Source organism: Saccopteryx leptura, chromosome 10, assembly GCF_036850995.1.
Source record: "Saccopteryx leptura isolate mSacLep1 chromosome 10, mSacLep1_pri_phased_curated, whole genome shotgun sequence".
Lineage (NCBI taxonomy): Eukaryota > Metazoa > Chordata > Mammalia > Chiroptera > Emballonuridae > Saccopteryx > Saccopteryx leptura.
In genome coordinates, this window is record NC_089512.1 from 29,894,771 (window position 1) to 29,907,518 (window position 12,748).

The window sequence follows — 12,748 nt, forward strand, 5'->3', positions numbered from 1 at the left end:
CTAGGTGATGAGTTGTCATAAGAAGTTTGGACAAGAGCTACCTGAGCAGCCTGACCAGCCGGTGGCACAGTGGATAGAGCGTCAGACTGGGATGCAGAGAACCCAGGTTCGAGACCCCGAGGTCGCCAGCTTGAGCAGGGGCTCAACTCCTTTGAGCAAGGCTCACCAGCTTATATATGAGAAAGCAATCAATGAACAACTAAGGGGCCACAACAAAAAATTGATGCTTCTTATCTCTCTCCCTTCCTGTTTGCCTGTCCCTATCTGTCCCTCTCTCTGACTGTCTCTGTCACAGAAAAAAAAAAAAAAAAAGAGCTACCTAAGCAGAAATCTGCTAAAGCAGCCCATGGAAATATATGTTAAATGCATAAGTAAATGCCTGGCCGGTTTGGCAGAGCATCGGCCCGGTGTGTGGAAGTCCCGGGTTCAATTCCCGGCCAGGGCACACAGAAGAACCGCCCATCTGCTTCTCCACCCCTCCCCTTCTCCTTCCTCTCTGTCTCTCTCTTCTCCTCCCGCAGCCAAGTCTCCATTGGAGCAAAGCTGGCCCGGGTGCTGAGGACAGCTCCACGGCCTCCGCCTCAGGCGCTAGAATGGCTCTGATCACAGCGGAGCAACACCCCAGAGGGGCCGAGCATCGCCCCCTGGTGGGCATGCCAGGTGGATCCCGGTCAGGCGCATGTGGGAGTCTATCTCTCTGCCTCCCTGCTTCTCACTTCAGAAAAAAAAAATGCATAAGTAAATGGCAATAAATATAACACCCCTGTGTGCATGCACAAAAAAGTAAAAAAGATGAAAATCCCATCATCTTAAATATACCAATTATGGAAAAATGTATAAGTGGATGGTGCATATGATTCCATTAAATAATACAGTTATCTTGTACTTTAACACAACTTTTCTAGGATGAACTGCTGCACTACCACAGAGGTGTCCGTGTCCACTGGAGCTTGATATACTACTAGGTTCTGCCCAGTCTTCCAGGAGCCCTGCCACAGGTCCCAACACGTACGGTTCTGCCTGGCTTGCAGGACACAACATATAACTATACGTTGAATGGGTGACAGAACCAGAATGGGTGACAACAGAACTTTGCATGGATATTAACCAATAAGAAATCACCACCCCAGAGACCAAGGGACAAGAACTCTGCAGTCTGGGCACTCCACCAGGCTTACGTGATATCACAGGGCCCCTGCATCTGCCCTCCAACATTCCGCCTCTGGCCACTCTGACTCTTACCTACAGCTGCTTGGCCAGGCACAGCTCCCTGATCCATGCCCACACTCCTGCCCTCGTGGGTTCTTCCCAGCACACCTGCGTTTCACATTCCCAGTTTTTTCTTTCAGAAACCTAATTAAAATTGATTTCATAAAGTGGTCCGCATCCAATGCCTCCCATCCTAAAAATGGTTGACGATTTTTACCTTGTGTTTTTAGTCTTCCAAATGTGTCTTTACACACCTCCACTAGATGCCACAACATGGATGCAGCTCACCGCCGTCATGCTGAGTGACAGAAGCCAGACTCAGGCTGTTCAGGCCGTGTGAGTCCATTTGCAGGAAGTTTAAAAAAGGCAAAACTAACCTCTGGTAATGACATCAGAATGAGGGTGACCAGGAGTGAGGAGGAGCACCAGGGAACCCTCTGAGGTGCTAGAATTGTTCTGTAGCTTTTTCTGGGTGGTAGTTGCATGGATGTATGCACATGTAAAAATTCACTGGGCTGGCCCTGGCCGGTTGGCTCAGCGGTAGAGCGTTGGCCTGGCGTGCGGGGGACCCGGGTTCGATTCCCGGCCAGGGCACATAGGAGAAGCGCCCATTTGCTTCTCCACCTCCCGCCCTCCTTCCTCTCTGTCTCTCTCTTCCCCTCCCGCAGCCAAGGCTCCATTGGAGCAAGGATGGCCCGGGCGCTGGGGATGGCTCCTTGGCCTCTGCCCCAGGCGCTAGAGTGGCTCTGGTCGCAGCAGAGCGACACCCCCTGGTGGGCAGAGCGCCCCTGGTGGGCATGCTGGGTGGATCCAGGTCGGGCGCATGCGGGAGTCTGTCTGACTGTCTCTCCCCGTTTCCAGCTTCAGAAAAAAAAATTTTTTTTTTCACTGGGCTACATACAATCCTTATCATTTCAGCACTTTACTGTCTGATAATATTAAAAGTTAAAAAGTGGCTTTCCTCTGGATTGTGCTGAAATACGAGGTATGCAGTCCTCTGTAGAGCTGTTGGGGACTTCTAAACCTTGCAGGAAGACAGTCATTTCCTTACCTCTCCGGTACTTCTGGCTCCTTCTACAACCTGAGTAAGGATCTCTTTCATCTTCCTTCCTTCCTACAGGAAACTCTCCTGGGCCAACATGGTTACCATTCTTGATTGTCAGCTTTAAAACAATCAAGGGCATGCAACTGTCTGCCCTGGGCCAGTAATAAAGGATGCTTATTTTGTTGGCTTTATGGCCTGCACGGTTTCAATGAACTAGAGAAGTCTTTGAACATACCTCTCAATAAGGGGACAATAAACATCAAGTGAGAGCAGTAGAATGCCTAAAACAAATGCAATCCTCTCGGTAAACCGTTTGGAGAGACAGCACCCCTTCCACCCCTTGAAGAAAGTTTGAAAAGATGCAAGATGGAGCACTGGAAAGAGAAGCCACGTGGGCCAGCTTGGGGGGGGAGTTACTTAACCTCTTTGGGTCTCAGAGTTCCCTGCTAATAAAACGACCTCTCTTACCTTTTCTCTTAACCCTAGGTAGAAGAATCAAGTGACATGAGGCCTACGCTTTGGCGAAACACGAACTGCTGAGACGAACGGAAAGTTTCTAAAACTGCAATAAAACAGACGTCGGCGAAATGCCTACGTTCTAAGAACTCTCACACCTGCTAAATGATTTCATCTTCACCATAAGCCGATGAGGTGGCACATTGACTCCCACTTCACCAAAGAGAAAACTGATACGCAAGGCAGCTAAGTGGGTGCCCAAGGGCACTCAGTGTGAAGACAGAGAAGGTGGATCCTCCAGGTTTTCAAGTACACAGGTAGTCAACTCACCTGCTGTTCTGCCACAGGTGCCTTCAGGTTTGAAACTGATTAGGACTAGGAAACCATTGACGACAGTTCCTAAATAGCAACCCTCCTCGCATTTAGAGACAAATGAACTAAATCAGAAGCCACTGCGCCTTGGAAATTCATGTTTTATTGGCACTGTACTGAATATCCCGGTCTTTCATCTGAAAAGCAGATGTTCTCATTGTTCCAAGGTACCTCACATGAAACTCGGAATTCTACCCCGCTGACTTCCTACGGCAGGTCTATCCCTGTGGGTGTACCTGACAGACAGACACAGAACAAAATCTTGCCCGTGTGGACAAGGTAACCGGGTTTCTTAGTGATGAAAAACAATAACAAGAAACAAACAACAAAAAACCCCACCAGCGCTGCCATCACAAAACGTTATTTGGAAGCATATGCTTCCCAAAACAAAACAGTCTTGAGCAGATCCGGTACTGTTTTGCCCTGTGATCTACTTTCTCGGTTACATAAAACTGCAAATTGCAATCTGAAGGCTAGGCAAGCTTGAATTTCCATCTTCCCTGAAACTTTATGAGCAAACAGAATTAAATTTGGTCCTCTTTCTCTCAGACTTTTTGCATTGTGCCTGCCAAAGGAAACATTTTTCCTGTGTGTGTTGGCTCCATCATACTGCCTTTTAGCGAATCCACCACACATGAAATAACTGGACGCTCTCGACTCTCAACTTACGTGGCTAAAGGCTGATTAAAAAAAAAACAACTAAAAACATTTTTGTTACTTTTTTTTTTATTTTATTTATTCATTTTAGAGAGGAGAGAGAGAGGGAGGGAGGGGGAGAGAGAGAGAGAGAGAGAGAAGAGAGAGACAGGGGGGAGGAGCTGGACGCATCAACTCCCATATGTGCCTTGACCAGGCAAGCCCAGGGTTTTGAACTGGCGACCTCAGCATTTCCAGGTCGATGCTTTATCCACTGCACCACCACAGGTCAGGCTAAAAACATTTTATACACCCCCCTCTTCATGTTGTATGCTTCACTGTAGCAATACCTCTTACCTAAAGAGTCTCAGAAAAGATAGTTGTTTTTTTTCTTTTCCGAAAAGATAGTTTTAATTATCTGTATTTGCATACCAGCAATCAATTATTACAAACTATCACCTTAAAAAAACAAACCCACTGCGGGAGATGGAAGAGTTATTACCGGACTGTGTGAGGGATGTACAACTGTATGCATTTACTCAAAAGCAACTAATGCACACTTGAGTTTGTGAGTTTTGTCATCTATAATATGTATCACAATCCAGCTGTTGAAGAATATGCCCATGATTCACAAAATGAGATACTTCAGATTTTGACTGTTATTCAGATTAACATTGAAAGCATTGATTTTTTTTTCCCCTATGCTGCCAATGTATTTATGGTATTACCGGACAGCACAATTTTCCTCTAAAGCAGGGTGTCTCAACTTGGACACTATTGTTTTGAGGGCCAGATAATTCTTTGTTGTGGAGGGCTGTCCTGTGCATCATGGGAAAGGGATGTTTAGCAACAACCCTGGCGTCTAATCACTAGTTGTCAGAAGCGCTCCCCTCCCCCCAATTACAATGACCAAAAGTGTCTTCAAATATCCCCTGGCGGACAGAATAGCTCCTGGGGGAGAGTCACTGCTCTAGATGTTGACAAGTTAGAAAAGAAATTTGCTCTCTGAAGGAGTGACTGACAAATACAAAAGTGGGAGAGGAGAGTGGGGAGGGGGAGAGGGAGGGGGCAACTGTAAGGCTTATTATAGTGCCCCATTCACCAGCACCACCCCCAACATAGGACACTTTTTCCCTGTGGCTCCGCTGCCTCACTTCTTGCATATTATACAGTCAGTGTAACATCTAGATTATAAACCATTATTTTTTAAATTAAGGCTATTTGTATAGCGCTGTGCCCCTGTGACTCTCCAGGTAGGGCACTCAGCCAAGAAGCAAGCAACAGGGTTTTCCACAAATGCTCTGTGACCACTGATTCTGAGACAACGAATAAAGCACCAGACAATTCAGTTTAGCCAGCTTAACCAGTAATTTTAGGTTCCAGGAACTTTGGGAGGCCTTCTCTTTTTTAATTTCAAGGTTGGCATTACGGATCCCATTTTATAGACGAACTAATCAAGGCTCAGAGAAAAACTGAATTGTGCCCAACATTATACAAGTGGCAGAGCTAAAATCTGAGACTCTAAGTTTCATGATCTTTCTTGACTTCGCAGTTAAAAGTGTATCCCCTACTCTGAGCTGCTTTAAGGGTTCACCGTGCACCAGACACCCTGCTGGCTGCCTCATACATATTAGCCCATTTGAAATCCCCACTGTTAAGCCAATAAGGGAGCATTACCATTCCTACTTTCCAGACAAAGAAACGGAGGCTAAGGTAAAGTCTTTGTCCAAGGTCACACAGCTGGATATCCTGAAATTTGGACTTTGGTTAGTTTGAACTCTGTATCTGGCCTCTAACCCTATTGCCTCACCTCAAATAACATAACCAATTTCATTAAGAAGAGTCAGTTAATGGTTTTCATTTTTAGTAAATAAATTACACTTTTATTTATTTTTCTGACAGACAGAGAGTGTCAGAGAGAGGGACAGACAGACAGGAAGGGAGAGAGATGAGAAGCATCAATGCTTCCTTGCAGCTCCTTATGTGTTCAGTGATTGCTTTCTCATATGTGCCAGGGAGGGGGGTGGGGCTACAGCAGAGCGAGTGACCCCTTGCTCAAACCAGTGACCGTGGGGTCACTTCTATGATCCCAGAGACTCCTCGCTCAAGCCAGATGAGCCCGCGTGCAAACCAGCAACCTTGGAGTTTCGAACCCGGGTCCTCCATGTCCCAGTCCAACGCTCTATCCACTGCGCCATTGCCTGGTCAGGCAATATAAATTACACTTTAATTCAAAGAGATTTAGATTTGGGCTCAGACCATTCACTTGGGAGTTTCTTTTATAACACTAAAAACACAATCAAATGGATATTTGTGAGGTACCTTGAACTGCCCTGCGTGAAAATTTTCCTCTATCTAGTTCTCAAGAATCAGTCAAGTTAAAACACATATCAGCCTGACCTGTGGTGGCGCAGTGGATAAAGCGTTGACCTGGAAACGCTGAGGTCACCGGTTCGAAACCCTGGGCTTGCCTGGTCAAGGCACATATGGGAATTGATGCTTCCAGCTCCTCCCTCTTCTCTCTCTCTGTTTCTCTCTCTCCCTCTCTCTCACCTCTCTAAAAAAAATGAATAAATAAAATTAAAAAAAAAAAAAAGTTAAAAAAAAAAACACATATCAAATAATCACACAATTAAAAATCAGAATAGCCTGACCAAGTGGTGGCGCAGTGGATAGAGCGTCGAACTGGGATGCGGAAGACCCAGGTTCGAGACCCCGAGGTTGCCAGCTTGAGTGCGGGCTCATCTGGTTTGAGCAAAAGCTCACCAGCTTGGACCCAAGGTTGCTGGCTCAAGCAAGGGGTCACTTAGTCTGCTGAAGGCCCAGAATAAAAGCACCAGGAAGAAAATGTAAGTAGAGGGGCCCAGAAAAACTATCATGGGAAGGCTGGACAAGGTAATAAAAGAAATGCAAGGAATCTGAAATTGGCAAGAAAAGTTGGGAGTTATTTTGAAAGTGAGGTGAAAACACCTTTAGTCCCAGTGATAGTATGTGCAAAGGCCCTGAGGAAGAAGGAAACCATGCACACATGGTCCTGAAAGAAGGCCAGAGACAGTAATGGCCAGGTCATGCAAGGCCTTGTGAAGTCCAGTAAAGAGAAATTAAAGGGTCCTAAGCAGAGGAAACATATAGTCAGACCTACATTTTGTGTGTGTGTGTGTGTGTGTATGTGTGTGTGTGTGTGTGTGTGTGTGTATGGAGACAGAGAGAGAGACAGCGAGAGGGATAGGGACAGACAGACAGGAAGGGAGAGAGATGAGAAACATCAGTTTTTCGTTGCAACACCTTAGTTGTTCATTGATTGCTTTCTCATAAGTGCCTTGACGGGGGGGGGGGGGGCTACAGCAGAGCAAGTGACCCCTTGCTCAAGCCAGCGACCTTGGGCTCAAGCCAGAGACCTTGGGGCTCAAGCCAGCGACCATGGGTCATGTCTATGATCCCACACTCAAGCTGGTGAGCCGGCGCTCAATCCAGTGACCTCGGGGTTTCGAACCTGGGTTGTCCGCATCCCAGTCTGACGCTCTACCCACTGCACCACCACCTGGTCAGGCCAGACCTACATTTTTAGTGATCACTCAGGCTGTGTCACAGGCCAGCCAAGAGGCTGCCAGAACACAGTTCAAAAACCTGTACTCTGTAAAAAATAAAGAAATAAAGATTAAAAAAAAAGAAAGCCTGACCAGGCGGTGGCGCAGTGGATAGAGCGTCGGACTGGGATGCAGAGAACCCAGGTTTGAGACCTCGAGGTCACCAGCTTGAGCACAAGCTCATTTGGCTTGAGAAAAAAAAAAGCTCACCAGTTTGGATCCAAGGTCGCTGGCTTAAGCAAGGGGTCACTCGGTCTGCTGAAGGCCCGCGGTCAAGGCACAAGGCACATATGAGAAAGCAATCAATGAACAACTAAGGTGTCGCAACAAGAAACTAATGATTGATGCTTCTCATCTCTCTCCGTTTCTGTCTGTCCCTACCTATCCCTCTCTCTGACTCTCTCTCTGTCCCTGTAAAAAAAATAAAATAAAAAAATAAAATAAAAATTTTAAAAAGTAACAAAAAAAACACCCTGTACTCTGGATCCTGCAAAACAAGTTTGTTTGTTTGTTCGTTTCTTCCCTCTGAAGTGTGGCACAGCACACTGGCTGTGAACTAGCTCCTTTCTTTTTCTGTTTCACTTGTGAAGTTTAAAGGCCAGATCTTTTATTAGATCTGGGACCTGTTTTTCTTTCAATAGACCCCAGTAAAGTACCTCATTTTTTTCCAGAGCCCCCTCATTCCCTGACCTCTCTATCCCTCTGACCTCCCAAGGGGCCAGTCAGTACCAAAGGTAGTGAAAAATCTGTCCTTTTGGGCTTTCTTACATGAAGCGTAGAGACACGCTGAGAAAGAACCACTGATTCCACTCTCTTGCGCAAACACACACACCCAGTCAAGCAGTTAAAGAAAAATAAAACAAAAGCAAATCTGAGATAATGTCAGTCTGGAGGTGTTAAGATTCCTGGGTTCCCCAATGCCCTCTTGGCCACACCCCCCAACCTGTTGGCCCCAGCCAATGAAGGGCTAGCTCCTGTTGGCACAGCTCCAAGTTTTCATAACTACTTTCAGTTTCTCCACCACAAGAAACCTCATCTCACCCCACCCTCCTCTGCCAAGAGTACTTAACACCCACTGACACTTCCTCCAGGAAGCCATTCCTACCCCAAAGATGCTCCAGCGCATAAACTGCCCTGCTCCAAATCCCATCACCACTCTAAGAAAGTTTTTTTTTTAATTTCATTGTAATTGGCTCACTGCCCACCTCTTCAGGCCCCCAACACATGTGCACACGGGCCACATACACACAGTCAGAAGAATAGAATCTAAGTGTCATAGGCACAGAGTCTAGCACAATGCCTGGTACCCAGCTGGGACCCCTCTAAATATTTATTGAATAAATGAACAAATACAAATTGATGCTTTCAAGGTCTCCCAGGAACAGGAAGAAAGACCTTTCTTGAAAGAGGTTTTTCCTTTCCTCTAAGTTTGATTGTGAATGTGCACATAAAACATTCAAGTCACAAACTTTAAAAAAGGTGCTACATCTCGGTCTTGGAAATCTGAAAGGCACATATGCTCATACATAGTTTCAGATAGGACCAACACTTCAGGAAAGTTTTCCATTAAGGCAACAGCAGGGAGAGAAGGTGCTCATGGCTCATGATGGGAACCCAATAAAAAGCCAGGACAGAAACAAGGAGCTGACAGTTCTTGACCTTTTCTTGATTAGTCTAATGCCCTTCTTAACCAACTCCTGGCCCTTCTTTGCCTTTTTTACACGCACACTGCACACTTTTATCTTTTTTGCATGCCTTCTTCTTTTTATCTTTTTGCATGCCACCATGTGGCATTATTGTTTCAGTTTCCGTTATCTTGGCTAAATGCAAAAAGGAGGAATAGTATATAGTCCAGGCCTGAACAAGGATCTTGCTAACTAGAGTGCGCATCATATCACAGGAGCTTGTCAGAAATCTCAGCCTTAACCCAGACCTACTGAAGTAGAATCAACCAGTTAACCAGCTCCCCAGGTGATATCTATGTACATTCAAGTTTGAGAAGCACTGGACTAGATCCTACATTCATTCAACAAATATTTATTGACCCACTGTGGGTACATAGTAAGTGTCAACATATACATGAGGATGTGAATGGTGTGGGAAAAGGTTAAACACAGACATTTCACTACCGCTGAGAGGCTCCTGTAAAATACTAAAATCAGCACGACCGGGGAGAGAGGTTCTAGCAGGCTTCATAATCTTTACACGCGGTATGGGTATCTGAATCTGGGAACTTGACGCCGTTTGCAGCAAGCGAGAGGAATACATGGGAGGTGTGTGAGGGTGTGAAGATGTCTCTTCTCCGACTCAGCCACAGGCCGCAGGAGCTGACAAGGCCAAGTCCCCGCCCCCCTCAGCTGTCACCCTGTCAAAACAAAGCCGCTGCTGACAGCGCTGGGCCAGGCTGCCCCGCGGCCTCGGCCAATCCTCCCACCGCGGGAGCACTGCGCCCACATCTGTATCTGCAGCTGAGAGAATACGGGCTGCCGAGAGCTGGGATGGAGAAGGCATGGCAAGAAACGTGTCCTCAAACTGAGCAGTAGCGCCCGCCGCGCTGTGCTGTCATCTTGCCAAATCCTGTTTACACCCCGAGCAGCTGGGACACTGTCTTAACTAAACAAGTAATAACACAATAATGTCGGGACTGTCGCCGTGAGCCGCAGCGCCTCTGCCCTCACCTGAGGGCACCTGGAGCTCCACGACCCTCGCCTCGGGCTGTGCCCACCTTCCACGGGGCGCGTTCCGCCCCTTCTATCTCCTGAAAAGCGCAGGAGTCCGGGAGCCTGTGCCAACGTCTCTCCCTCCCCAGTTCCTCCCAATGGGACTCGGGGAGGGGACGCACGAAGAAGGGGCGCTCAGATTCCCCCCAGACATGTCCCCTTAGCCCTCGGGCGCTTGCCACGCAGAGAGCACTCTCCCACTCTGGAAGGCGTCCCTGGCGAGCTCCTACAGAGCAACAAAGCCCCAGGGCAGCCCAGGAGCGCTGGCACAGAGGCAACTCCTTCCAAGGGGGAGGAATGAAAGACTCTTGGTCTCGGCGATCCCCTTCTTCCAACCCAACAGCTCTCTTGTCCGAGAAGAAGCTAATTGGGCGCGGGCGACAGCAGCACTTCCGCGGTGCAGCGGCCCCAGGCGGGAGGCGGGAGCGGGAGGCGGAGGCGGGAGACGGGCGGGGGAAGGGAGGGGGCGGGGGTCCGGGGTCCCGCGGGCTGGGCCCTGGCCCCTTCGGCGATCCGGGAGCGGCGAGCGAGTACCTTGCAGGCGGAGTACACTCCGAGTTTCTCCAGTTTCTTGGCCCGCGGAGCGGAGCGCAGTTGCGCCTTCTTCACGGCGATCCGGGCCGAGCCACCGCCTCCGGGTCCTTCGGCCGTGCCCGCCGCCGCCACTGCCATCGCCGGTCCGCAGGCGCCCGAGCCCCCGGCGGCTGCGGCGGCGGCGCACGGGGAGCCCTGCGGCGGCAAGGGCGGCGGCGCGGGGGGCTGTGGGGGCAGCACCCCGAGCCCGGCCCCTGCCCCTGCGCCTGCCCCTGCGCCGGCTCCCGCTCCGCTGCCGCCGCTGCCCGGCCCGGCCCCGCCAGTCTCGGACATGCCGCCCCGCTGCACCGCAGGAGGTGCCGAGTGTCAGGCGCCGCCGCCGCCGCCAGGGTCTCCCTCTCGGGCTCTGGTCTCAGGGAGAGCGAGACCCTCCCCCAACGCCCTCCCGCCCCCTTCGCCCACCCCCCTCCCCGCCCCCGCCCTCCCCCGCGCGCGCCGCTCGCCGGGCTAGCTCCGGCCGCGGCCCGCGCTGCTGGTGGCGGCGGCGGCAGCTGCTCCCCCAGGAGGGAGGGGACTAGCGGCTCCGCGGCCGGCGCCGCCACTGCACACGCCCTCCCCAGGTTCTCCTCCCCGGGGCTCTGCTCTGCGCCCTGCTTGCGGACATGTTCCTCGGGGCTGCGATCTGCGGGTGCGTGCAGGCGCTGCCAACCTCTCGGTGTGCGGGAGCCGGGGGCCCCCTCGGCCTCTTTCCCGCTGCCCGGGGGGTTTGCGTCCCCCCACCCCTGCGCTTCTACACCTAGCGCTCCCCCGCCAGGGGGCGAAGCCAAGCTCGAGTGGGCTGGGGGGCGGGAGATAGGGGCTGGAGCCCAGGCACCTGCTGGCCGCCTCCGTCTCCGCAACCCCCATGGCCGACCCCCGCACTCCTGAACCCGGGATGAGGGGTAGGGGTGGGGGTGGGGAGACTCCCAGTCATTTGTTCTTCCACTTTGTTCCACCCTCTCTCAGAACAGAGAACTTCCTCCACCCTAGCGGGAGCCAGAGGAAAAAAATATTTTTGAAAAGTACCCGTCCATGCATTAATCCTTTCCTTTGTTGCTAATTCACCAAAATAAAGGCGTAATGTTTTCTGTTTCTCTTTTTAAATGTTTTACCGTCCAACTTCTTTAAAAATTAAAAAAGTTTTCTACCTATAGCAATTTCTAGATCCAATCTCCAACAGAAAGAAAATGACTGTTAATCAATATTTTCCGTAACTTTTGTTTGAAAGTGCTGGTTGTTGAAAGAGCGGTTAAAAGCACTGTCAAAATGAAATCTACGCGCAGTGGGAAAAGTTTGAATGCTGAAAGTTTGTTAATAGGGCTCATCTTTGCATGGTGGGATTAGAATCTGGCTATTTTCTTTTCTAAAATGTTCCAGTTTTTAAAATTGATATCATCAGCAGGCATATTAACGAAGAAAAAAATTTAAGCGTCCAAAAACATTAGTGTTGATTTTTAGCCTCAAATTTTTTAAAAAAGGGTAAAGAACCCCTCAACTCAACGTTTTCAACAATCGCTGAAACTCTTTAAAACGGTCGTTGTCTTTGTTGATGACAATAACGGTAGTGTTTAGTAACGTGGAATAAACATTTCAGTTTTTCATTGGGAAGTTGTGCGCCCTTTCTAAAGCAGTTTTTAAAAGCTCAGGGCTGTTCCTCAGGCCCCTTCACAAGTGCCCTGCTTTTGTAGCATGAGTCATCATTTTTATGTAATACCCATCACAAAATATAAAATTCTTTGCATGCCGTAAGGCCTTCCCTCAACTCTGCACTGTCGCCTTAAGGAATGCACTTTTCCCTGGAAACATTCCCCTTTCCATCCCGTTTTTTCCAATTTTCTCGATAATTTTTCTTCACTCTAGGTTCTTTTGATTTTTAATGCAGAGTGACACATAAAAATGGGAAATTTTTCACAGTTTGTAGATCTAAACAGTGATGTTAGGGCAAAAGGCAACATCCTCTTACAACTTGAGTCCGATCTGAAAGTCTAAAATATCAGACTCTCCTCTGGGTCTTTCAGGACCGTTCCTTGGACACGTTGGATGTTCATGTTACCACTGTTCCTCTCTCCTGGTTCTGCTGTTTTGCAGATATTTTTTGCCATTCTCACCAAAGCAGGATGAGTCTTAAATGCTGTGTGCTCCCTTGATCA

The 12,748-nt window shown here is 49.0% G+C and overlaps 1 protein-coding gene across 1 annotated transcript in view; it reads right to left on the bottom strand.

The window, feature by feature from the left end:
* Positions 1–11,006, bottom strand: part of KAT2B (lysine acetyltransferase 2B) — a 127,146-nt gene extending 116,140 nt beyond the window's left edge. The window contains exon 1 of the mRNA XM_066351554.1: positions 10,560–11,006. Within this exon, the coding sequence (XP_066207651.1) occupies positions 10,560–10,892 (333 nt within the window). The 5' untranslated portion in view covers positions 10,893–11,006. The remainder of the gene's footprint in view (positions 1–10,559) is intronic.
* Between the last annotated feature and the right edge of the window lie 1,742 nt (positions 11,007–12,748).